This window comes from Panthera pardus, unplaced genomic scaffold (assembly GCF_024362965.1).
Source record: "Panthera pardus isolate Hobbes unplaced genomic scaffold, ASM2436296v1 HiC_scaffold_1, whole genome shotgun sequence".
NCBI classification, from domain to species: Eukaryota; Metazoa; Chordata; class Mammalia; order Carnivora; family Felidae; genus Panthera; species Panthera pardus.
In genome coordinates, this window is record NW_026526654.1 from 81,044,874 (window position 1) to 81,072,163 (window position 27,290).

Consider the following 27,290-nt stretch of genomic DNA (forward strand, 5'->3'; position numbering starts at 1 on the left):
AAAGAATTTTTGTAAAATACTCGCTTATCTACTCAATACTGTTATTCTAACGTAACAGGGCATCCTGTATTTTCATTTGTTAAATCTGGCAACCCTAGAAGTGCATACCATCCCCATCACCTGGGAAAGAACCACCTGAAGCTCATCCCTTTCTGATGGAGGGTTAGGTAACATCGTTGTCACCGGCGGACAACGACGCCATTGTTTCGTTGTAATAACTCTGCTAACGAATATTCATCAAATATCGATGACGTGATGATAAATAATCAGTAAATACCTACGAGGCACTGACTAAACGCCAGCTTCCACAAGCGCTACCAGATCACAGAGGAGGCACAAGCTACCTCACTTAGAGGGAGTCCATCCCTAATTCTGGCTACCAAGGTGGTTCAGAGGCACGTCACACAACACCAATTTTATTCAGGACAAGAATGTTAACATGGCCATCTTGAGCAATATCCGAATGGTGCCACGATCTATTGAAACTAAACTCGAGTCTTGTGCTGAATTCATTTTTCCGTAGTTTTTATGGATATTTAATTCAAAGGTACATCCAACAATATGTGATGGCATCTACTGGCACCCAAGAGCATTTTAATGATCTGTTTAGAAATGATTTACGTCTAGACCAGCACAGTGAGAGAAAGCTTCACTACGTGCTGCCTCTTCATTTAGATGAGTCAGGAAGAGAGGATGTGGGTACTCAATGGCCCTCATAATGACCTCATAACCTGTCCAAGGAGAAGACAAAGTTATAGAGAAGATGCAACTCAAGGGCTTAAAAACAGGATATCCCTGAAGATGTTTTGGGAAACCATCTGGTATGGTTCCTAGTAAGCACCATCTATACCTTGGTTTTTGTATATCACTAGTAGCTTTATAGGAGGAAAATAAATTCTTGGTGAAGTCCTTGAAGTGCTCTGTGCCAAAGCTAGAAATAACTTAGTCATCGTTCTACCTTGCACGACCTCAAACTAGCATGATTAGAAAGATGTACACACGGCAAACAGATACGGAATGTGACATCTTGTAACCGTAACCCTTGGAACCGTGGTTCTCACATGGAGATAATACATCACACTTACCTAGGAAGCTTCTTCCAAAACACAGTTGCTGAACCTCATCCCAGACATGGAGAATCTCTAGAAGTGGGGCCCCAGGCACTTACATTGTAAACAAGCTTCCCCTAGGCTTAAGAATCACTGACTCAGAGCCTTCAACGGGTGCTATAGAAGCCCAGAGAGGGCATAATGAGCTCTGTTAGGGGAAGGGAAGGAAGACAAGAGTTAAATGGCAGACACAGCAAAGGATGTGCTTCGGTGATGGGTCAACAGGGCAGCAAAAGTTGTGCACTGTGTTCATTAAGTATGATCTCGCTGGCAAGAGTGTGAGGTATGCAGGGCAGGGAGTAGCTGAGGGTGAATCAGGAGAGGTAAGTTAGAAACCAGGTTGTGAAGGGTTTTGAGGGGCTGGTCCGTGTAGACCAGGATCAAGAAGCGTAGTGGAGCAATTGGACGTGAAGACCCAGAAAAGACAAAGTTAGAGCCTAGACTTAGTCTGCGTTCCTTTGAAGATAAAGATTAAGTCTTACTCTTCATTGATCCTTAGCCATTATCACAGTAATCGACCTCGTTCTTCTCAACGCACGCTTTTATTGTCTTCACAAAATTTCAGTTAATGAGTTCCTTCAGTATCATCAAGAAGAGAAGTTCTTGATCCCAAGGGACCCAACTTATGCCTGAAGTCCCCGTAGTGGAACTGAAGTTTGCCCTGACGGGATAACCATGACTCAGAGCTAACGTGACCCAATGGTAACCACACTTCCAAGCCCTGGACTCCTCGCGGGGAGCCATCCCTGCTCCTCAGGAGCTCAGCTCCCACTCTTTCTTTTTCACTTGAGAACAGTTGACGCCACACTAGTGTACCTATAGCCCAAGGAGAGAAACTGGCCCATTTAAGATTAGCATGGCACTTGCAGAAAGTCCCAGTCAAATGTGCATCTACAGCAAGGACTGTTCAAAACCACTGGGACCATGCGCATCATCTACAGCCAAGCAAGAACCAGTTCTGCTGTCTCTGTCTGCTGTTCTAATTCATCGAAGCCAAGTTCCCCAGGCCTCAATGTGTAAACAAGCACCTTTTCCTGCTTCTCACTCGTTGGCCTTAATACAATGATGAAGATACAAAGATAAGACATGGCCCCTGTGCTTTAGAAGCTTCAAATACCAGAGAAACAGAACAAAAAAGAGAGAATGACAATATTGGGTGATAAATAATGTGGAAAAGATAAGAATAAGATCTATAAAAACATATGGGAAGGCCAGCAATCCAAACGTGGGGGATCAGAGAAGACTCCCAGGAGAGACACGAAGCCTGTCTTTGGACTTCATTTATGGACAGACATAGGCTTCAAAAAGGGAGCGGCTGGTGGCCCACGGGAGGGGGGCAGTGTGTGCTCAAGGCACAAGGCCGCCTGGGGCGCGGTGGGTCTGGAGGAAGGAAGGCAGATGGTCTCGGGGAGAGTGTGGGGGCTGGTGAGGGAGCATGCTGGCGTGGCAGGTAGGGACCAGATTGTACAGCCTCGCATTTAAGGCATGTAGCTTAGTGTCCCCTGAGGACACTGGGGAGTCACTGAAAGGTTTTCAGCTGGAAGGTGACATCAATTCGCACATCTGGAAACTATGGTGATGGTCCTGGTGATGGATCGGAAGCGACAAAACTGGAAAAGAGAGCTGGATTAGAGGTCATCCAAGGGGGAGACACGGGCGGCCGTGGCTTTGGGGAGGAAGAGGAACAGACGGAGCTAAGAGATTTAGGAGAGACTCTTGGCAGGTCTTGGGTATTTATCTACACATAGGGAGATGGTAATTTGTACATGCAGAAAGGCCTTTGCTTAGAAGCTCGAAGACATCTTTTAAGAAGGCTGACATTTCAAATCTTTTCCCATCACCCTTAATATTTACCTGAAGTAGGGAGGTCTTTTGATTCTATACTCATCTAATTTCAAAAAGTGTACTTCCCGTATATGTTTTCCATCATTCCACAAATATTTACAGAGCACCTCCCATACCCAGACTAGACTATACCGACCGTGCTAGATTCTGAGTGAATAAAGGCCTTTGGGGCACCTGCCGAATAGTGGAAGAAAGAATAAAGCAAAAACAACAAAAAACAAGAATCAGTAAACAAATGACTGCAAAATGCCAGGTGCTAGAAGGCAACAAATGAGATGGTGGCACACCTCTTCAGCTAAAACAGTAAGGAAAGGTCTCACAGGCAAGGGGACATTCTGGAGTCTACAGAATGACACAGTAAAATCACAGAAAGAGCTGGGAGAAGAACAATGAAGGCAAAGGGGACAGCCTGTGCACTGGTTGAAGGTTGGGGGTAGGGGGAAACGGTATCCTATAGGAATTTTAAAAAGGCCCATGTGGCTGGAGCCTGATGAACAAGGGGATGGAGGGAGGAGGAACAGTGAGGAGGTAAGCAAGGGCTATGGCAGTCTTGCAGGACCTTGTGAGCAAAGAGAAGGAACTGAAACTTGGATTTCATTCCAAGTGCAATGCAGGGAGCCTGGGTGGCTCAGTGGGTTAAGCATCTGACTTCAGCGCAGGTCATGATCTCACGGTTCATGAGTTCAAGTCCCTACCACCCTGAACGCGCCCGATCTCGTCTGATCTCGGAAGCTAAGCAGGGTCGGGCCTGGTTAGTACTTGGATGGGAGTTCAAGTCCCACATCAAGTGAACTCATGCCCCACTTCTCATGAGCTCCAGCCCTGCTTTGGGTGAACACGAGCCCCACTTTGGGTGAACACAAGCCCACTTCCCGTGAACATGAGCCCCACTTCAGGTGAGTCCTGTTTCTCTCTTTCTCTCTCTCCCTGTCTCTCTCTCTCTCTGCCCCTCACTCACTTGTGCCCTCTCTCTCTCTCTCTCTCTCAAAAACAAAATCAAAACAAAATACAATGCAAAGCCAGTGAAATAAAGCAGTGGAATAATATGATCCAATTTAGATTCATAAAAATTATCATATATCATACTGGACTCCTCCCTCCCCAAACTTCACCAGAATGATAGTAGATTAGAGGTTACCACATTTTTAGAAGCTGGAGACCAAATACAGATGTGGCAACTGAATTAGCAAAATAGAGGAAGCTAAAACTAAGTGGTTGCCGAAAGGAATAACAAATCAGTGAGCTAATCCACATTGTAGACCCCCAATAGGCTTCTGTAACAGGAACAGGGTAAGGCAGGTACTGAGGCTCAGGCTGAAAACAAGCAGCTTGGGTGAAAGCTTGTATACAGCATGGTTGAGTTCCTGCACAATCTTCTTAACCTCATGCAGTCATTTGGTGATCCTTTCCTAACCAGAAATTTATTAGGTGTAAAACTGAATGAGAGAAGCTCAGGAGATTCCAGGACATGAGGCACAGTAGAAGGTGGGGTAGTGAGATGAACAGGAAAAAGAAGGGCTCAGTAAGTGTTGCATGGGAAGCAGGAAGATCCCAGTTTCCTCCCCAATCCTGCTCTCAGAAGGCCAACAGCCAAGGGTTTCTCTCTTTGGAGAAACTGACCTATAAATATGGGTATTTGGGGGTTTCCCAACAGAAAGAGAGCTTATCACCTAACCACCTAAATCAAGTACCAGCTAATAAGCCCCATCTCTGTATGTAGTTTGCAGTCAGATTTGTGTGTCTCCCTTGTAGGTTTTGTGAACCTTAGAGATTAAGGTTTTGCCTACACTCACTTAAAAAGAGAGTCCAAAGAATTAAAAGAAGTTTTATTAGCATCATAGTAAATCTGCCTCTGCCCTCTTGTAAGTATGAACAGAAAACCAAATTTTCATTAGACCATTAAAACACTCAGAAAATAGAGACAATGCAAGGAATAGACGAAAATGTTGAAAATTAAGTGTATCATAAACATCCTAAAATTTATAAGAGAATTACTACATATATAAAACAAGAACAGAATGCTGTTTTAAAAAATAATCATAATAATCAGACCATAATAGACCATAATAATCAGAGGTCTATATATTGCAGTAAATAAAACTTATTAATTTTACTATTCAAATAAAAAATCAAAGGGAGGAAGAAAGCTAGTAAATTAATAAAAATCCAATAGAAGAGCTAGATTAAAAGCTAAAGAAATTTTCAAGTTAGCAAAACAAAAATACAAAGAGAAAGATATTAGGAGAGAAAAGATGAGAAAATTGGAGGATCAGTCCAACTAATAGGAGTTCAAGAAGAGAACAGAGAAAAGAGATGGGAGAAATGTGGGAAGGGACATGCAGGAAACAATGTCCAGAATTGAAGGACATGACTCTAGCTTCTAGGGCCCCTAATTGTCCAATATAATCAATGACAAAAGATTCTCACTAATGCATACAGTTGTGAAATTCATAATGTCAGGAATAAAGAAAAGATCTTAAGAGCTGCCGGGAAAAAAAATATATATGAGAGGGTCAGGAATCAAAATGGCATCAGTCTTGTACAAAGAAATCCTGGATGCTAGAAGATATTTGGAGGAATGCTTTCTGAGGGAAAATGATTATCAACCTAAAATTTTATATCCAGCCAAACTATCAGACAAGTTTAAGGAATTAAAAAGGACATTTCCAAATAGGGCAGAATGCACTCAAAAAACTTCCTCCCGTGCACTCTTTCTTAGGAACGTACTGAAAGATGTCCTTTGGCAAAACTAGGGAGAAGGGATAAGAAAGAGGAAGAGGAAACAAGATTCAATGCAGGCAGAGGCCAAAGTCATTCCTAGAATGATGAGAAAGGAAGTCGCAGTGCAAGGTGGGGCAGCAAAGCTACAGAACAGCCAGTCTGGTTTAGAAGAGAATGATGAAGGGTGTCAAGCAGAAGATCTCTGGGAAAAACAGAAGTGATAGAGTGTTTGAAACTGTGTTTGGAAAAAAGTCTTGAAACGTATGTGATAAAGAATTTGGCAAAAATTAGTGACAGGCCCATAGAAAACTAATCATATGAATAAAAAGTCAATTATTAACTCTGGTAAAAAAAAAAAAAAAAAGAAAACAAAAAGGAAAGGAAACAATTATAAAATACCACGTAGCTCAGCAATGAATGTTTACATAATCATAATATATCATATCAGTATCACAATATAAACATTAGCAATTGAATCAAACAAGAATTTGTAATATAATTATAGAGAGAATGGATGGAAGGGGAGTGAGAAAGAGTTACAGGAGAGCCAAATCCTCAACCACTATAACAGGAAGTCAACAACAATGTCTAAAATTGATGAACCAAAGATAAAGGTATATGCATATTATTTTAAAATATGGAGTATCACATAAGAACCACTGAAAGGATTGAATTGATCACCAATGGGGAGTAGGGTCAAAGAACTGCTATTACTTTGTAATAAGCCATTAGGTTACTATTTGATTTAGATGTACACATGCATTAGTTTAATAAAAGTTTTTTTTTCAAAATAGCAATAATTGGAAATGGCATGTTGAACTTGACCTCTTCATCTTTGCAGGGCTGTTTCATCCTCGTTTTCCAGGCCCAGAAAGCCTTTCCTGGCTTCCCCTTCCCAACTTCAGGCTAGATGTCCCACTGTCTGCACCCACGGCACCCAGAATTTCCCGTATGATACACCTTTTCATATGTGACCTTTTGTTTGCTAAATTGCCTCTTTCTGTGTCTGTATTGTGAGTTCCTTAAGGAAAGAGACTGCATCTATGCTGTTCCCCACTGCAACTCCAGGGCACAACATATGAGCAGAGAGAAAATGAACATGTTTACCTTTTGCTGTGTCCACAAAGTCTCTTCTAGTACTAGAAATAAACTGATTTGCTATCGCCTTCCTAACCTCTTCCTTTGTAGCAGCGATTTTCCAAGGGAGGTGGCTCTTTATTGATGCTGTTGATTGGCCCTGAGGCAACGTCCAGAGAAAGAAATCCTATTAATACAAACACAATTTTCAAGGAAATCGATATAGGTTCACCTAATGAAATGAAGATTATGTGTGTTTGTGGGTACATATTCTTCTGGGTCCTCTACACCCACTTACCACACTGCAGTGTGTGCCGAGTCCAAAGAGTGTGCCTCCAACCAGAAATCTCCAGCTGAGACCAGAGAAGAAGACCCACGTGAGTTCTTGACCTGGCTTTAAATGCCCAAGGAGCAGACAGTCTCAGGCTTCAAGAGACACCCTGCCTCCCATGCAGAGTTCTCAGAAGCAGCCTGTAAGAGGGGGAGGGCAGGCGCTCTCTCCTCTTTACCCCCAAAGAGATTTTACGATTATGAAACTTGAAGCCTCCAGCACCTCTTTCCATCTACCCACTCTCACGACTTTGCTTCCTATTTCCTTGAGAAAACTGAAGCCATCTGATGAGAACCTCCAAACACCGCCTGGCACGTCACCACATCTGCACTCATTACGCTGTGATGGGAGACCACTGTGTTTAGCCTACTCTGGCACGTGACCCCCCCCTCCCCCCCCCCCATTCTCACTTGTCTCTTGCAACTTCCATTTCTCCCTCTCTTTGGGGATATGGCTGTCCAAGCTTGCCTTCATTTCTCTTATCTTAAAAATGCCCCCCCGGGGCGCCTGGGTGGCGCAGTCGGTTAAGCGTCCGACTTCAGCCAGGTCACGATCTCGCGGTCCGTGAGTTCGAGCCCCGCGTCAGGCTCTGGGCTGATGGCTCGGAGCCTGGAGCCTGTTTCCGATTCTGTGTCTCCCTCTCTCTATGACCCTCCCCCATTCATGCTCTGTCTCTCTCTGTCCCAAAAAAAAACAAACAAACAAAAAAAAAAAAACGCCCCCTTCACTCTACTTCCCCTCTAGTTACTTAGATATTTCCCAATTTCCCTTCCAGGAAACCCCCCAAAATAGTTACATACATTGACCGCCCCGAATTTGTCTTTTACGTGTCTTTTAATCTTCAGGGTCCCTCTCCATCCCCTTCTTTCCCTTATAATCTATTGAAGAAACCAAGCCATTGGATGTGGAGAGGTTCCCACGCTCTGGATTTTGTTGAATGCATACTCATTGTGTAGTTTAGCAAGTTCCTCTGTTCCCTGTATTTCCTACAATTGGCAGAGACTGACCTCCTCTCAGGATAGATCCCTCTGACAAGACTGCAAGTGGTATGTGACAAGGAAGATTACAACATATAGTTGTTTCTCTTTGTGTGAGGTTACCAGCTGTTGATGCTCAATGCCTAGATTAATGGATGAAAGGGGGTGATAGTCTATCAGTTCTTTATCATGTGTAAGCTAGAATATGTTTATAAAGAGACATTTTCCCTCATCTACCGTTTAGTTTACCAGGGGGGGAGCGGGGGTGGGAGCTTGATCATTTTCCTTCCATCAGTTTCTAAGATAATGAATTGGTTTCTTATCATCCTCTGAAAGTGGTCCCATTTTTTTTTTAACAGAACTCACAGATTTGAGCATATTTGAGGTGTCTCAATCTATTGCATATGTTATCCTTATTGAAGCTCAAATTACCTTTGAGCCTGTGGGCACCTCTTTAATTTTGATATAGCTCTAGTCTTTTTTTTTTTCTTTTTCTTTCTATGTAGTTCCAGACTCATCTTGCACATTTCCCACCCCAGATCTGGACTCGGCCAGTTCTCCCAGGAGCCCTCTGTCTCACACTGATCAAGCATTCTTCTAACCACAACTACTCCTGTCAAGGCAACCCATGAACTCCATTCCATGCACGCCAACGGCCAAGTCTATCCTCGACTTCCTTGACCTTGACAGTGATCGGTCCTTTTTCCTTCATTTTCTTCACTTGGTTTTCAGCACAACACGCTCTGTTGGGCTTTCTCCTTCACAACTGACTGCCCCTTCTCAGTCCATTTTGCTGCTTCTTCCACTGACCGCTTGTTAGTGAAATGCCCCAAGACTCAGTCCTTGAACCTCTTGTCTTTTCTAGCTTGATCATCTCATCCAGTCTCATTTGTTTCAAATACATAGGATGACTCCCATTTATCTTTGGCTTAGACCCTCTCCCTCAACACAGATCCCTACGGCCCAACGTCCTTCTTCTGTCGATCTCCAGTTGGAAGCTTGCTAGGACACTTCTAATTTCACATTCCCACAACCGAACCCCTGAGCGTCCCCCTGAGTCTTGAATATTCTACCTTTCAGTTAATGGCCACTCTATCCTTGCCACTGTTTCAATCTAAATCCCTGGAGTCATTCTTGGCGCATCTCTTTGCTTCCCACCCCACATTCTTTGCATCAGGAAACTTATTTACCTATGAAATATATTTAGAAGCAGACCAGTTCTTCCAATCACACATAACACCCTAGTCTGAGCCATCATCGTTTATCTCCTGGATTATTGCAGTAGCCTCTTAGCCAGTATCTTGGCTTCCACCTTTACGCTCTTATAGTCTACTCTTGGCCAGGGCGACCTGTTAAAGCATAATCATGTGACCCCCTCTTCTCAAAACTCAGCAGTGGCTCCTCCTTATTTCAGAGTAATAGTTATACTCTGCAATGGCCTATAGGACTCTACACAATTTACAACGCCCCCCTCACACACCTACCCCTCACCTCCTTCCAACGCACCTCCCCTTTGTTTTCTGTCCTCACTTCCTTCTTCTCTCCAGCTGCCTGGATTGCCTTGCAATTCCTGAAACATCAGCCACGCTCCGGCCTCAAGGCTTTGCCTTTGAAAGGGTGAGAGGTTCTCACCCGAGATTTCGGCATGACTTTTTCTCTCACCTCCCTCAAATCTCAATTCGCCTGTCACCATCTAAATGACACCTCCCTAAATTACCCCCACTTAACATTGCAAACCCTTCCCCCACCACTCCACTCTGGATCCGCCTTACCCTGACCAATTTTTTTCCCCATAGAATTATCACTTTCTAAACTTTTATGGTGCATTACAGTTTGCCTGAGTGTTATATTTATCATCAGCTGTCCGTCTCCCCCTACTAAAGTGCAAGCTCCGTGAAGACAGGGTTTTTTTTCTCATTTTCTTCACTGCTACATCCCAGACCTGGAAGAGTGCCTGACATATGAGGCACTCGGGAAATATTCGTTTCTTAAATGAATGAATAAAAGGTGGCACATATAACCATCCACTGCCTGAGGTCTTTGCCCTGCCGGTCATTGCTAAACCCAGGTAAACTGGTTTTTTCCAATATCCTGAATGGGAACTGCAGTCACCCTTGACCTCCGGTGGGACACTCCATAGATAGCAGAGATAATTTACACGGTGATGGATCTCTTTTGTATCTCTTTCCCAGGCATTTATGATACCACCTCTTTCAGGCTTTCCTCTGGGGCTGCTCCTTGGTCTCCATTTACGGCTTCTTTCTTTGACCTGCACCTCAAACCTGGGGATTCCCCAGGGCTTCATCAGCCGGAGGTATCTTTATGGTCCACATGTACATCCTCGTAATACTAGTCACTCTGAGGCATCACTATACACATGCAAGCCTTGACCGCAAAAGGGGCCAGCCGACGGAAACGGCTGCAGGGTCCTGTGATCACTAGACAAGCCCTGACCCACCTCCAGCCCGTGTTCTGCCTGACTGCCCACACCCGGATGCGTCACAATTGCTGCCAATATATCATCAGGCCCCTGTTTCCCACCACGGTTTCCTTGAAGGAGCTCCAACCCACCAGTCTGTATTTTCACTTTGCGGCAGATCCTCTCTGTTGGCAGAGAGGGAGCACCTGGCCAGTCTCATCCTAGTTCAGGTCCTGAGCCACAGTCGTAACTGTTCAACAGAAACAAACAAATGGCAGATAGAGAGGCCTCGGCAGAGTAAATAATGCAGCACACCCTCATTCAGGTCGATTGGAAGAGCCTTGATGGCTGGAGGGGCTACGCCCGGTGTGAAACCTCATTGGTTGAAAGCGTACAGGGCAGTGGCCCCCGCTACTGCTCATTGGCTACGAGTGCCCAGGACCACCTACCGCTCTAGCTCTCATTGGCTGGGAGCCTTCAATAACACCTAAAGAAAACAAATGCTTTGTGTGTGTATATATGTATACATACACAGTATAATATTGTAACTGCTTTACATTAATTTTAAAATCTTAAGGCAAATATTTAAGAGGTAAATTCATTATAATGAATGGGTTCCAGGAGGCAATGGGGTGTTAAATGGGATATGTGTGTATGTCCTGATGACTCCCAAGTCGACATCTATAGCTCACCTCTTCCACACAAACTCCAGACCGAGATATTCAACTGCCTGTTGGACATATTTTCAACCAACGTGTCTTCAGCTGAGTTCACATTTCCCCTATGCCCTTTCCCACCCAACCTGGTCCTCACCCATGCCTGCTCAGTAAACAGCAGGAGTGTCCACTCAGCCATGCAACTCAAAACCAGAAACATCATCCTTCATTCTTTCCCCTTCCTTGCCATTTATATTCTTTTAGTCATCAAATCCTACCCTTTCCACCACCTTATTACCTAATGAATACATCCCGGTGGGTACCATTCCGGGGGGCATCCAAATAAATGAAACTCTTTACTACAACTGAGCAGTGCCTTTTATGGTGGGAGAAGGGTACCCAGTGCCCAGGAGACAGAGGGAGGGTCAGTTACTTCCACCTATAGGAGAAGGGAATTAGAGATAGCTCTCTTTAAGCTGAGCCTTGGTGAATGTATGAATGTCCTTGGTGGACAGGAGAAGGGATTCTAGGTAGAGTAAACAAATGACAAAAGATCTGGCAGTTTGAGGACGCATAATACTGAACACAAATGTTTGCGAGTGCCAGTTGATAGCACTATTGACAATAGGCAAAAGGTGGAAACAGCCCAATGTCCAGCAATGGCTAAATGAATGAAGAAACTGTGGGATACACATACAATAGAATACTATTCAACCATAAAAGGGAACCATAAAAAGGAATGAAGTACCGATAGATGCTACAATGCGGATGAACCTTGAAAGCATTACACGAAATGAAGAAGCCAGATGTGTAAAGGTCACGTGTTCTCTGATTCCCAATAAAAAGTATCCAGAATACATCATCCACAGAGATAGAAAGTAGATTGTTACTTACCAGAGGCTAGGGAAGAGGGAAACAGGAAGTAATTTTATTTGTTTTTAATGTTTATGTATTTTAAGAGAGAGAAAGAGCACAAGCAGGAGAGGGGCAGAGAGAGAGAGAGAGATGGGGGGCAGAGAGAATCCCAAGCAGGCTCCAGACTGCCAGCGCAGAGTCAGATAACAGGGCTTGATCTCACAAACTGTAAGATCATGACCTGACCCGAAATCAAGAACCAGACGCTTAACCGACCTAGCCACCCAGGAACCCCAGGAATCAATTTCTTAAAGGGTAGGGGGTTTCCTTTTGAGATGATGAAAATGTTTTGGAATAAGATAAAGGTGGTAGTTGCAGAACATTATGAATGTATTAATTGTCAATGAATTGTTCATTTTTACATAGTTAATGTTATGCCCTGTGAATTTCGTTTCAATTAAAAAAAAATTTTTTTTTAATTAAAACAATTTTTTTTCGAGGTTTATTCATCTTTGAGAGACAGAAAGAAACAGAGTGCAAGAAGTAGAGGGGCAGAAAGGGAGGAAGACACAGGGTCTGAAGCAGGCTCCAGGCTCTGAGCTGTCAGCACAGAGCCTGACGTGGGGCTCAAACTCATGAACAGTAAGATCATGACCTGAGCTAAAGTCAGACGCTCAACCAACTAAGCCACCCAGACATCCCTAAATTTTAAAAAATGTTTTGAAAACTTGGAGAGATAAGGGAGAAGTAGTTATAAATGAGAGAAGGTGGGGGAAAAAATAGTATAAGAAGGACCATAACTGTAGATGAGGATCTTTGGAAATATTCAAACTCTTGTTCTTATGGAGTACTGATACAGCATTAAATTCAACAGATATGTAGATATCATCTTACTTGACTGGGGCGAGATATTTGGCTCCTGACTCCTCTTGAAGTCCCGGTTTTGATCCAGTCTTCTTTAGAATATGATTTCCAAACATACTCATCGTTGTACTGTGTCTGATTGGGAATAGGGTCACTAAGTGAATAGGTATATACTAGTCTTCTGATACCCTTTCGACTACAAGAAAAGATAGCGAAAATCAGAATAAGGGATTAAATGCCAAATCACACAGCAACACACAGGTCAAATAATTTTCCTTATTACATTTTTTTCTTTTTAAAGATTGGCTCAAGCAAGACTTGATGCCAGAAAGAATTTAATTTCCAGATTCCCTTGAAAGGAAACAATCCCATATCTTAGGACGGCTCTTCACAAAAGTACTGGAGGCCTAAAATGGAATTTAAAAGAACAACAATCTGAAATTCATTAATTTTTTTAATTAAAAATACTTCTTAAAGAGCTAGGTACTGTCCTGTATAAATAGCACTTCAATGTAATCAAATACTTGTTGAAGAAATGTTTCTCTCTATGCATGTATTCCTTCTGGTTAATAAAAGGAAGGTAGGTAAGAACAGGCCATCACTGGTCTGCAAGGCTGTAAGGAAACCAAGCATCCAGGCAACGATCAGCATTTGTACTCACAGTTCAAGAAGAGGGTCCACCAGCTATCATGTTCCCTAGATGGACATACACAACACCTATTAAATATTTTTGCCGAAATACCCAGCTTGAATTAGATGAAGTCTTTGGCATGTTAGATTATAGGAAATGCATAAAAAGAGGAATATTTTAAATAACACAGTGGAGATGAAATCAGAAAAATCCAGCATTCTCAGGGGAAAAAAATGAAATTCTCAGAAAAAAAAAAAGAAAGGGAACCTATAGATTAAACGAGGCAAAAAACATAATAACCAAATGCAATGTGTAGAACTTCTTTGAATTTAATTTCTAACCAACTTGTTATTTTTTTCTTAATTGTGAGACATCAGGGGGAAATTTGATTGCTGATTGGCCATTTGATATTAAGGAATTACTTTTTAGCCGACACAATGGTATTGTAGCATATGATTTTATTATTATTTTGTAATGTTTTATTTTATTTTTGAGAGAGAGAGAGAAAGCGGGGGAGGGGCAGAGAGAGAGGGAGACACAGAATCTGAAGCAGACTCCAGGCTCCGAGCTGTCAGCACAGAGCCCAACGCGGGGCTCGAACTCATGGACCATGAGATCATGACCTGAGCCGAAGTCAGATAGTTAACTGACTGACCCACCCCGGCGCCCCTATATCGTAGCATACTTTTAAAGAGTCCTTATCTTTTGGAGATACATAAGAATAATACTTAGAATTAAAATGATAGAATGCCTGGAATTTGCTTCAACATTATCCAGTGGGAAGGCGGGGTGGAAGGTATTGTCTGGGTATTGATTATTGTAGCTGGATACTGGCTGGGGATTCGTTGTATGTTCTTTTGTGTACGTCTAAAATGTTTCATATTGGCTTTTTAAAAAAAGAAGACTGGGTTAGATTCAGGTACTATCTATAAGAAACCAAACATCTGGGAAGTGGGATACATCTGGATGATGAACCAGTTTACTTGTTATTCAGATGTGTGGGCTCAGGTAGGACTGTGGTCCTAAATCAAACTGAAGTAATCAAAGGCACATGACGATTTTCCAAAGGCAACACAGCACAATCGGCTTGAAAGGAGTTGATGTTCAGATCTCCATCTCCCAGTGTAATCTTCCTTAACGTGTCTCTGCCTGAAAGCAAACCCGCGTCGCTACCCAAGTGCTTCTGTCCCACACCTTTCTCTCTCCCCTAGGTCATGGCAGGATCTTAGGAAGGTGCAGTACGCCTCTGGGTCTAAGCCTCCAACAGTGAGAGGGGTGTGGTTCCAAGGAAGCCATCTTGTAATCCAAGTTCCATGCCCTTACCTTGGGCTCACGAGGATTTCTGAAGGGGTGGAGGTTGGGGGTGCTCTAACGAGGGCAAATGCTCTGGGAGAGGGTGTTCTGGTTTTAGGTACATTGTGCCCTGCTTTGGCCAAGAGCAGTGTCTAGCTTCTCATTTCCTAATAATTACAAAACGTTCGTCCCTCTTTGGGGAGAAGCCTCTGAGGAGAGAGCAGAGAATATAGAATGCTTTGAATGGTTCTTCTCCCCACCTATTTAAACATTTTTTTTTCAGGTTTTCAAAAAAAAATCCCGAAGACATGTCATTAGCTAGAAAGAAAAGCATCTCTGAGCAGGGGAAGCAGGACAGGGTGGTGATGCTTGATTCTTTTAAACACAACTGGAATCTTTTCTGAGACTACCAAATTTTTAAGGATTCACTGGGTAACGCTGGCACATAAAAATGTTGTCACGTTTTCCTTCAGATTTCCATCATTCAATAAGGTACTCAAGTCTTGGTTTTTTTTAAGCCAAACATACGATGAAATATTTAATCCAGTCCAGCCAGTCCTCATCTCATTCTACATTGTAAAATATTTAACGATACACGGAAATATAGGCTGGCTGGCCAGACCAATTAATTTTCAGCATATAGAACTTTCTCCTTCATTAAATGCATAGTGGATGTTTGATTTGTATCTATAGGAGAAGATGGGTGTTAGCTGAATCTATTGTGGCGATCATTTCACAATGTATGGAAGCCAAGCCATCACCCGTGGTGTGCCGCACGGGTTCAATTTATACAGTGATGTGTGTTAATTATTCCTCAATAGAACTGGAAAAAATATTAAACAAGTTCCTTCCATGTGAAAGAGTAACTGATGTGATTTAATAGCCATTTGTTAAGACACAGACTTTCAGGATACTTGGAAAATGAGATGGGGAAAAACTCAATAACTGGAAGACATATCATCTAATTATTTGCTTTCAATAAAATCCAAGGAGTTCCCAGCCAGGTTGTCAGCTGCTCAATCGTTAACAAAAATCACCTTGTCATTTCTGGCACTTAACTCAGAGAGAGTTCAAAGTCTTGAATGGCAGTGCCACACCCAACTCCTTTCATTCACGGCTACTTATTCACGTGAACAAGACTGGTTAACATTAGCATCTATAAATTGAAAAATAAACAGCAAGAGCAGAAAAAAAATGGACGCTGAATGCAGTCTCACTCCCAAAATAGTAACACTTCAAACAGGATACATAAACTAATTGCAAACAGAACAGTCACATTTATCTCGTTAAGATACAATTCCAAAAAATTTCCTTCTTGTGTTTAGTGACTATTCACATCGGTAAAGTATTTATTGCTTTGAGCAATCGTGTACTAAAAATAATTGTTATAACTCAGTACTTAGGGTCACATAATATGTTTAAAAATTAATTTCAATTAATATACTAAAATAGTTTCAAAGAAGTATAATGGGGCGATCAATAAATTGCTTTCAAACACAAAATATATGATAGCAGGGTAAAATTCTACGGAGGAAGTGGCGAGGAATAAAAGTTCGAGAAGCAAAAGGAATGAAATAAATTGTCTACTGTCTGGTGTATTTTTTAAAAAGATCATAGAAAGTATCAATTTGCTAAGGTGTTTAGATTACCCATTGGCTATATTTTTTAATGACTTAATAGTTTTATCTTAAAGTGTCAATATCTAGGATGGGCTATACATTTTATCTTCTGCAATTATTTTAATTTACGATGAAAACTTTCCTGTGAACTTTAAAAATATGCGAATTTGAAGACCACTGACCTAGACTCCATTAGTACCCATTTGTTTTTTGGCTCTTATCCCAAATGTTTCTTCTTCAGACAACTGTTACTGTCTGGGAAGCTGGCATGATCATTACCGTCAGATGATAAATCTCCCAGTTAGGGGACATAATGTAACTCAGTGGGATAGCCACTGAGGAGTCTTACAGCCCTGTAGTTTGTGAAAGTCTATCAGAGATTACCCTGGGGGGCGGGAATTAATGAAAAATTTTGAGTTACTTCTCCATGCTGGTCACTGTACTAGTGTTTTCTTCTGTCATCAGAACCACCACCTGAGGCAGGAATCATTATTCCTACTTTGCCAACCATAAAACTGAGCCACAGCTTGTCACCTGCCGAAGGTAGCAGAGATAAGAAGGGGTAGAGCAAAGAGCAGAGGTCAGAGCCCATTTCTGCCCGACTCCTCAGCCGTGGTCTTGCCCACGATCCATTTGACTTCTCAGCAGCTTGAACTTTTAAGGTGCCAGGATCCTCTTTATTGGAAACAATTCACAGAGTAAACACAGGCCGGTGAAGCGTCTCCATGCTGGTTTCCCATCCACCCGTGATGCAATGAACAGTAACGAGGCTTTCCCGATCCCACTCACCCGCCAATGAGTTTAAAGAGGCAGCTGACGGACAGAAATTCCCACCCCGCACATTTCAGGTGGAAATGGGAGACGCTGAGAGGCCACTTAGGAAGCAGTGAGTGGAGGAGTGAAGGTAAGGGTGAGTGGGTCATGGCCCTCCAGCTTCCAAGATGAGTGTTGATGATCAAGTGCTAACAATTCTTCATTCATCCAGTTACTGAATCGTCATTGTCTGCCTACTACATACCAGGTAATGAATTCAATGCCTGCTCCATGTTTTTGAGTAGCACAATTCTGTTAACCTACATACTGGCTCTATTGTCCTGACCCGCAGTGACTTTATGAAGGATCCATGTGTTTCTTTCCTTAGTTTTCCTGTAGGAGGTCTGGATAGGGTCCGAAGGGGGGAAAGCCTGTCTGGTGCTTGGAGGAGCACTGTGCACGCAACAGGTTCTACCCGAGTGCACTTTTCTAAACCTTCTCTGATGACTGCTTTCTGTTGGTTTGGGACTCCGAATAATAGAACACAGGTGAACAGACGAAGGTGAGTCCATCGACCTGACACAAATCGGGATCTACCGAATTAAAGCAGGCACCGCTCCCGTCTTGGGTGTGAATGCAGTCCTCATTGTGGTCGCGTAGGAATCCCAGGTGGCCTCGCCTGGCAAAAGGATGACAAAACGGTTTGAAATGTGGCAAACCAGAATACTTCCATCATGTGTCGTCTTCATAATTAAAATAATTTTTCAGGAGAAAAAAATTGGGGATAGTAATTTAAAGTCTAAAGGAATAGGGGCGCCTGGGTGGCTCAGTCGGTCAAGCGGCCGACTTCGGCTCAGGTCATGATCTCACGGTCCGTGAGTTCGAGCCCCGCGTCGGGCTCTGTGCTGACAGCTCAGAGCCTGGAGCCTGCTTCAGATTCTGTGTCTCCCTCTCTCTCTGACCCTCCCCCTTTCATGCTGTCTCTCCCTGTCTCAAAAATAAGTAAATGTTAAAAAAAATTAAAGTCTAAAGGAATAAATGCCAACTTGTGGCCTCTTTCAGGAAAGAGGGGAGGCTCAATTGAATTATCTGAGTTCCTCCCTATATAAAAGTAGGTCCATTGTTTTTCCTGAGGATTCCTACATGCTATTGTGAAGAATTTAAGCAATGCGTAAAAATATAAAACAGAAAGTTCGATTGAAGTTCTATCCCCTTAAGATGCCCACTGTGACTTTAGTGACCAACTTCTCATGAACCCTATTAGATAAACCTATATGCACATGAAATGATTTTGCACAAAGGGGCTCACCTCCGGTTTTATTCTGGGCACCTTCCCCGTGCTCCCTCCTCCTCCTCAGGCCTCCTCCCAGACCATGTTAACAATTGTGCTGGTTTCTTTCCACGCTTTTGCATCTGCTGATACGATGATACAGAGATTTATATATGCATATATAAGGACGTTGACATATTGGGTTTTAGTTTCCGCCATCTTGTTTTACCAAACTGGGCTCATAATACACAAAGTGTCCTTTTCTTCTGTCACTGAACAGTGTCATCTGGGGCAGCTCTGATGCGTTCTCTGCCGCGACTGTGCAGGATTCTGCAGCATGCGTGATATTTCAATCTGCACAAGCAGGTGGATTCAACAAGAGAGGGAGCATAGCTGGAGGAGACCAGCCCAAAGGCTAAATAAAGCCTGGGGCACGCCAATGTCAAGAGGTTGGGGAAGACTGAGAAAAGCAGTCAGCGAGGGCAGAGGACATCAGGGGCCACAGGAAGGAGGGCTTTCCACTAGGTGGTGGGGGAGGGATCGCCCATGGCAACTGCTGCCAGGCTGGGTCCAGACGACTGAGGATAGAGAATTAACCATCAGGCACCTGCTAGCAACAACAGGCTTTGACTGCCCCAGCCTCCCACTGTCCACAAAGCACCAAGAAAGTCCCTTTCTTGGGAATACAGATTTTAAATTTAACTCCGACATTTTCTCATTCTTCCTATCTAGGCAATTAACCTGGTTACATCTCACTAGAACCTGGGTCCAAAGGGTCCCCTTTACTATTTGAATAACCCGCTGTCCGGGGTCTAGGGCCTCACCGCAGGAACCCTGTAGCCACCTAACTGCCTGTGTATCTTCCCACTCCTGTATCGTGAAAACAATCGCTATACTTTTCTCAAATACGTCTGCAGTTTCCAAATAGCTTTACAATCTATATGCCCCGCCTGGCCTGTAGGGCCCTGACGGAACATTTCATTCGTGCTGCCTCTATACTTCTGTTTCCTCTCCCATCTCCCAGGCAGGTCTTGTTTCTCATTTAACAGGCCCTTTGGGGGAGCCAGGCAGCTGGACCCGCTCCTCCGTGACTGTTTCCCCACTGCCCTCCCACGGGTTGAGACTCCCCTCCGCCCGCTCCCCCGGGTCTCACAAAAGCCAGAGCCCCGCAGGCTACGCTCTGTGCCTCCGTTTACACACACGCTGCGGGCGTGCGCGCCCCGAGCCCACGCGCCTCCGAGAAATGACGTCATGCTCTGACACCGGCTCGTTAGTGGGAGTCACTTCATGCTTCGAAGCATTTTGTTCCAACTGCGGCATTAAATGTTCTTTGTTCAGAGAGTTCCAAGTATGGACAAGTAAGTGGGAAGAAATTGGGAGGCAGTGTGGCTCTTAAAAGAAACCTCCATGGAACCTGATTTGAACCTCGGAGTGTGACGTTTGCAGGGCTCAGGAAGGATCCTCTCTGCACAGAGCCCACGCACCATTTCCCCCTCTTTTTCCTAAAGCAAACAACACTGACCCAGGCCAGACCAATTTCCTGTTAAGCCCAAATATACCTCAAACACCCTGGCAACACAGCGCCGGGGTAACATCTCCCAACTGATCACATGGGCAAGCCAGGAACACCTCTGGCTGCCGCTGCCTGAGGCCTTTCCTCCTTCTGAGGACAGGCTGGGTGCTGGCCGCCTTCTGTTGCCAAGATCCTATTCTGGAAGGCATCGGGTGCAGGAGAGGCCATGCCTGGCTGCCTCTAGGACCTGAGACCGAGCGGACCCCCCACTCCCTAATGCTAATCCGCCTGGATGACCAACATGACGAGATGTGCACTCAATTTCCAGGACATCTTTCTTCTTTTTGTCTAACGGTTTTTCTTACTAAAAGTCTCTAGGTCAGGTCTGCGTCTACGCTTTTTATTTCCATTGACAAAGCTCCTGCAAATAAAATGCTATTAGAATTAACCCTCTTCGTTAACAGCAGCAGTAACTTAAAAATCTATAATCCGAATATTCTAAAAACGTCTTTGCAAGCCATGTGCCACTGCTTTCTTTTACGTTTATTCTCGCTAAGTATCCCAGTGTCTTTCCCTCTAACTCTGTGTCCACCCGTCCCATGATTCTGTCTTCCTCTTTCTACCTCTCTCATTTTCTGTTCATCCTACAGGCAAGGCTTGAGCCCCTCCCATGGACCATAGAGACCACAGGCCCGAGGCCATAGAGACCCTGTCCTGGCCTTGGGGAGCTCACAGGTGAGGAGAAGAAAGAGAAAATAGCCAACGAGCACTTTAAGTGGGGTGCTGTGCTGTGTGCCATGGGCCCCCAGGAAGGCGCAGTTCTTTCTGGTTGGATGAGAGAAGGGGCATCGAGGGTGGATCCGGGAGGGACTTCATAGAACAGGTGGCATCTGAGCCGGGACTTAAAGCAGGAGTTTGACAGCGATTACAGGAGGACGTGGAGGGAAGCATTCTTCAGAGAAAGCAGCGCGAGGTATGAAAAGTCTCAAGTGGCCCGATGTGAGTGAAGCAGGGGAAGAAATGGTCAACGCCAGGCCAGCGAGGCCTTGTTTGCCTTGTTGCCCCCTTGAACTCACCACCCCTGGAGGTATTCACAATTACGAAAATGTATTAGGAGGTTTTGAAAATAGCATAAAACAGTAACGAACATGTGCGTATACTGTTACGCTTTACAAAGTGTTTCCACGGGTGGAATCTTGTTTCATCCATACCATAGCCTGCTGGGTGGGCAAGTATGAACAGTACCTGGTGATTCAACGTTTTCCTAGTTGTCGGGAGGATTAAAGGGGAGGGTAAATTCAAGCATTTAACGTAGGCTGAACAGAGACCCAAAAGATAGGTCCACGTCCTAACCCCCAGAACCCGCGAGTGGTACCACATAAGGGTAAAGGGCCTTTGCAGGTGCAGTTAAGGATCTTGGGATGAGGAGATCGTGCTGGATTATCAGTGGGCCCCGAGTGCAATTTCATCATCCTTATGGGAGGCAGAGGGAGACTCGACCCGGAAGAGGCGGGGATGTGACCGTGGAGGCGCACGCCGCGGTGATGAGGCCACGAGTCGAGAATGCCAACAGCTTCCAGAAAACACAAGAAGCAAGGAAGGCTTCTGCCCCAGAGCTACCGGTGCAGCACAGCCCTTGATTTGGGGCTTCGGGCCTCCAGAATAAATCTCCTTGGTTTCAAGCCACCAGTTCCTGGTTATTTATGGCAGTCCCTCAAAGTGATGCAGCACTTACAAGCCCACGTAGAGTAATAGTTCAACAGCAAGTAGTCCGTGGCAGTCATTGTCAACCTCTCATCTTATTTTTGGACCAAAGCCAGGCAGTGTGACACATCAGTCCCCCACCTTTTGGAGCGTGACACTTTTAGCAGTGGAAGATCGAGTGGCACAGAGTGCCTGTTAGAGCCCCAAGACTGGGCGTGAAGAATGAAACTCACCCACAGGAAGGGGAACTTGGGGGGCAGAATCAATGAGCCCCGGTGATCAAACTGAGGTGTCAGCCAAGCCGCCCTCCCATGTACCGTGGGCAGCTGGCACCCTCCTAACCGAGCCTGCAAAGTCGAGTGGACAAGGAGTGTCATTTTCTACGTGTTAGATCAAGGCCCTTCTGTGACACCCAAATGAACTATCCGGTAGACAGTTGCATACTTTGGTTTGGAAATTAGGGGAAACACTGGAGTGAGAGGTAAGATTAGAAAGCCGGTGGGGCATTTCCGTAGACTTGAAGCCCTTGGCAGGACACGGCCACGACAGAGGATGTGAACCAAGGAGGAGAGAATCTTGGAAGATTCCCACATTCCCCAGACTGGAAGGGGGAGGGGAGACAGCGAAAGAAACCAAGAGGAGTGACTAGAAAGAGGGATTCAAAAGGAATGAGGTTCCTGTCTCTCTCTCTCTCTCTTTTTTTTTTTTTTTTTTTGCCTTGTCATCATATAGAAACAGAATGTTTTCAATATGTTTTTTACAGGTTAAGTATTTTCATTTTCTGTCCTTAATTTACAAAGGGATGAATGGAATGGAATGAAAATACGCATTTCATTCATTCTGGTGGGTCTAGGATTCCAGGGAATGCGCCATTGAACAGTTCCCACTGCTCTGTAGCCACTGTGGAACCGTAATTACCCAGCGAGGCGGCTGCGGTGGGGTAGGGGTGTTATTGCCGTGAAAAAGGCCAGGATGCGGCTGAGTACCTGGGAATCACTCTCCCTCCACTGACCCAGGGGCGGACTTTGTAAACCTGCTGCATTTGCACAATTAGCATTAAAAGCTCTACCCGAGTTCAATGCAGAATCGCTTTGAAAGAAAAATCAGCAAAGGTCGCGGAGAAGTGGCAGCTAAACGCCTAGGTGCCAGCCTGGCTACGACCACGTAGGGGTAAGGTGCCTCTGCACATCTACTTGCGGGGTCCTTTCCCTGCCTTCGGGCACCTCCCCGCGTTCTGTGCACTTCCCCAGATCCTGCACGGGGGGTCAGGTCTCCGCTGGGTCTGCTGTCTTCAGAGCATCCGACCTCCGTTCCTTCTTTGTCTTTGACTTTGGGATCCTGGAAAGGCACTATTCCTTCCTTTTTGCTCTCCCCTCCTAGGCACTTGGGGGGGGGGGCGTGTTTGAAAGCACCTGAGAGGTTTAGGGAGAGGTTTGGCAGAAACAGGACCAAGGGCTGTAAAAGGGCAAGATCATGAACATCTCATTCTCTCTGACTCCCAGACTCTCCATGAAGTAAGTCCCACCCGTAAGAGGGAGGCAAACACCCCTGGAGACCAAAGCAGCCTTTGCTCGGTGTACCCCATTCCCAGGGAAAAGCCTCGCCCCCCGCTCCCCTGCCGGCAGGGTCCGCAGCCTTACTTGGCTGAATCTGGTGGCCTCCTTGAAAGGGGCACGCAGCCTCCAGCCCAGGCGGTGCCATTCTTGCTGGAAAGAGGCCACCACGATGCCCTCTGCTCCAGCTGGACTGGGTGCTGTGGGTGGAGCGCGGCTGCATTGTGACGCGTCGCCATGGAGACATGGGTCACTTCCTGCAGCTCAGCTGGGGGCCGACAGGTGCTGGAGGGAGGCTGGGCTCTTAATCAGGAGGGCCAGGGGACGGGTGGGGAAAGCAAGGAGATGTGTTTCCAGTAATATGGCTACTGACTTTTGTGTATTTGTATAGTTCTTGCAATGAGCTTTCCTGAGCATGGTCTTATTTGGGGAGAGGAGCAAAAAAGAGGAGTAAGCTGAAGATTTTCAACTGCAAATTTTCTTTTTTAAAGTTTTTAATTTTTTGTTAACTTATTTATTTTTGAGAGAGAGACAGAGACAGAGCATGAGCGGGGGAGGGGCAGAGAGAGAGGGAGACACAGAATCCGAAGCAGGCTCCAGGCTCTGAGCTTCAGCCCAGAGCCCGCCCGACACGGGGCTTGAACTCATGAACTGGGAGATCACGACCTGTGCCCAAGTCTGCTGCTCAACCAACTGAGCCACCCAGGCGCCCCAATTGCAAATTTTCATCCACACATAACTTTCAACTTAAGTGACTGTGGGCAAAATTCTCAGATCTTTGCATTAGGTAGGAAACAAGAGTGGGGAAGGATGTGAGCTGACACCTTTCTCCTCACTGGGGTTCCTGGCACAAACCTTTGCACTTTGTGATTGTCAATTTAATTGTCCTTCTATCCCCACAAGACAAAACAGTGTCTCTCACCCCAGAGTTTTCCCAGAATGTGGAGGGATTTTTATCCTCATATTCTTGGCAACCACCTTGGTAGTTTGACACATAGTAGGGGCTTAGTGAAAGTGAATGCCTCCAGGCTAGGACACAGCTATTAGCCACCTGGCTGCAAAGAAAAGACAGGAAGTGCACATTGGAGACTGTTGGCAACATATTTAGAAGGCAATCTACAACAATCCCTTCTCTGCAAAGGGGTTATTCAAAAGTCAGACCTCTGTTGGCGGTGATATCTACAAAAAGGGAAATTATCAAAGGACACAGAAAAAGCATCAAAGTAAGCATCCCAAGTGCATATGCGAGGTATTGCTTAAAAATCAAGATCCCAAGTAGAATTTTCTGAGAGGATTCCTATCCGTTTTACATTCCTAATGCATTTTACACTTTCAAATTTTACATCAATGAATGGCGGTGGGAACACATAGAAGGTATAGAGTTCTGTCGATGTTATTAAAAGGAATGAGTCTAAATTGGGATTTAGTAGTGGCATCTAAATGAAGAAAATAACACCCAATAACAGATTACTGTCTGAAAATGGCAGAGTTAATTAGCATAGCATAATTTAAGAAAAGTATACTTTTTTAAACAGAGCAGGGAGTCTATAGAATTTTGAAAGTGAATTTGTATTAATATCTTACATTTGTCTCATCTTAGGCAAGCTGTGAAATTGTGGCCTACGCACCGAATCAAGAGCTGGAAGAAATCTTTGCACTTTCTACCTGGGGGGCTTTGGGATCGAGCAGATTCTTCTCTGAGCCCCAGTTTATCTGTAAAATGGAGTATAGCAGTACCTACCTCACCGGGATGTAAAGATTAGTAACTCCAACAATAATTTATAAGTTATAAAGCCATGTAAACCTAAGGTACTGCTGTTTTGTCTCACTGCTATTCTGAGCGTCCTTCTTTTTTGGTCTTGCATTTCTGCTTCAGAATGGATTTTTGGTACAAGTCCATTTTATCGCGAGCAGTATAGCAGTATTCCTGCCCTTGAATTCGGGTTGCTTGAGGTAACCCCTTTCAGTGATTAAGTTGATTCTTTTTTCCTTGGCCTCTTTCCCTTCACAAACACGGACTGTGCACTGAAAATGAGCTGGAGGGTGACATTAAGGGGCCCTGGATACCATGGGAGCTTAGGGAGCTTGTCCTAGAACAGGAAATGCCTGAGCTGGGTTCTCAGCTCAATGGGAGACAGGAGACGGGAGAGGGAGAGCTGTCACAAGGGGGAGAAGGGGCCCAGGAGGCAGGGGACAGCGTGGGATTGTCACACAGTAAAGAGTGAAGGGAGAGCTAAGAGACACCAGAGCACAAGGCCCTGCAGGCCTTTTACAGTTTTCCGTCATGAATTTATTGTTCTTCTTAGCTTGCACACCTGTCTTCTTTTATAAAACTGGATGCCCCTTGAAAGCAAGGGCTTCGGGAGTGCCTGGGTGGCTCAGTCGGTTAAACGTCTGACGGTTTGTGAGTTCAAGCCTGGCATCAGGATCAGTGCTGGGAGCCTGGAACCTGCTTGGGATTCTGTGTCTCCCTCTCTCTCTGCCTCTCCCCCGCTTTTGTTCTGTCTCTCAAAAATAAACATTTTTTAAAAATTTAAAAAAAGAAAAAGAAAGAAGGCAAGGGCTGTGCTTGGGCATCCCCCCTCCCACCCCCCGAAACATGAGAAGGATTCACTGGAGTTAAGTTAAAGCAGAAGGGTGAAGAGATCAGGTCAGAAGTTTACATAAATCCTGAAGAAGAGGGAAGATTATCCATATCACCTACCAGAATAAGTTCATCATTCAGAAATTAAGACATCCAGGTTACTAATATGCCTTTTACAGAGTTTCAAATTGATCTAAAACAATAGACAGTAGTTATATTGAATGGGTTAAATGTTACACGGTTGTTTCCAATTCAAATTATTATAATGAATTTCTTTCTGTGCACGCACGAGCGCACACACACACACACACACACACACACACACAGAGGAACCTGCTGTTAAAGCAGTGGAGAAACGGGTGGGTGGCAGAGGGAGGGGACAGCAAGTATAGAACACCCAGCTTTGGGCTGTGAAGGAGAAGGAAGTCTCCAGCTGGAGGAGAGGGAGTGTGTCAGGTGGACAGTTAATGTTCCAACGAGAGATGAGTAACCAAGTTCACGGGCCGTGGGTAAGAAGCAGGGAGAGAGATGGCACTTGCCGCTGTGGAGAGAGCGCATGGGGCTCAGACCTGGAGAAGATGTCTATGCCCCTCCTCGGACTGAGCGTGCCCACCTACTGCTGGGCATCTTGCGAGGACACGGATTCTGAGTAAGTCAGTCGGGCGGGGCCTGAGATTCTGCTTTTCTAACAAGACCCCCGGATGATTCATAAAGTTTGAGATTGGCAGAGCTAGAGCCGAGTCCTAAACCCAGCAGACTCTGCATCACCAGGAGCTTGTTAGAAATGCAGACCAGGGCGCCGGGGTGGCTCAGTTGGTTAAGCTTCCTTCCGACTCTTGGTTTCAGCTCAGGTCATGATCTCATGGGTCTGTGAGACAGAGCCCCGAGTTGGGCTCCATGCTCATAGTTTGGAGCCTGCTTGGGATTCTCGCCCTCTCCCCTTGCCCCTCGCTCCCCCACCCCCTACAATCATCAGCGTGTCCAGTGCACATGAGCTTCTCTCTCTCTCTCTAAGATAAATACATAAACTTAAAAAAAAAAAGAAATTAAAACACGTAGACCTCCTGAATGAGTCCACAGCTTGACAAGACCTCCAAGAGATTCCCAGGCACATTCAAGTTTGAGAAGCTCTGCTCCAGGAAACGTGACAGCGGTCACAGCGGTGTCTCCTGAACAAGAAAGACGATGGGAAATAGTTGATGGGAGAATTCAAAGAGCAAGCCAACAAAGGATGTGTAAAAGATTCGACAGGGGGCTGCTTCCAAAAGCCCAGGAGAGGTCACAGATGCTCTCCAGTGTTACCCAAGTACTTTGGATATGGATACACTGAGTGAAGTTCCTCCCCCGGGTTGATATATTTGGGCAAAAGTCTTTCCGTTATGTAGTATGCAATGCTTTTAGTCAAGGGTCTTCATGTTAAAGAAAGAAAGAAAGAAAGAAAGAAAGAAAGAAAGAAAGAAAGAGACTAAAGTGGCTGAGTAGCTCAGTGGGTTAAATGTTTGGCCCTTGATTTCAG

General features: G+C 44.9%; 1 protein-coding gene and 1 long non-coding RNA gene across 2 annotated transcripts in view; one reads left to right on the top strand and one right to left on the bottom strand.

The window, feature by feature from the left end:
* The window catches only part of TEX26 (testis expressed 26), a 31,430-nt gene extending 8,024 nt beyond the window's left edge, over window positions 1-23,406 (bottom strand). The window contains exons 1-4 of the mRNA XM_053903558.1: window positions 23,278-23,406; window positions 17,748-17,829; window positions 12,885-13,050; window positions 6,783-6,939 (exon numbers count right to left, since the gene is read on the bottom strand). Of these exons, the coding sequence (XP_053759533.1) occupies window positions 6,783-6,939; window positions 12,885-13,050; window positions 17,748-17,829; window positions 23,278-23,338 (466 nt within the window). The 5' untranslated portion in view covers window positions 23,339-23,406. The remainder of the gene's footprint in view (window positions 1-6,782; window positions 6,940-12,884; window positions 13,051-17,747; window positions 17,830-23,277) is intronic.
* Window positions 23,407-23,754: 348 nt separating this feature from the next.
* LOC109266090 (uncharacterized) lies at window positions 23,755-24,998 on the top strand. The gene is made up of 2 exons (XR_008421349.1): window positions 23,755-24,413; window positions 24,791-24,998. It is a non-coding gene; the product is annotated as an uncharacterized LOC109266090 (long non-coding RNA).
* The last annotated feature ends 2,292 nt before the right edge of the window (window positions 24,999-27,290 follow it).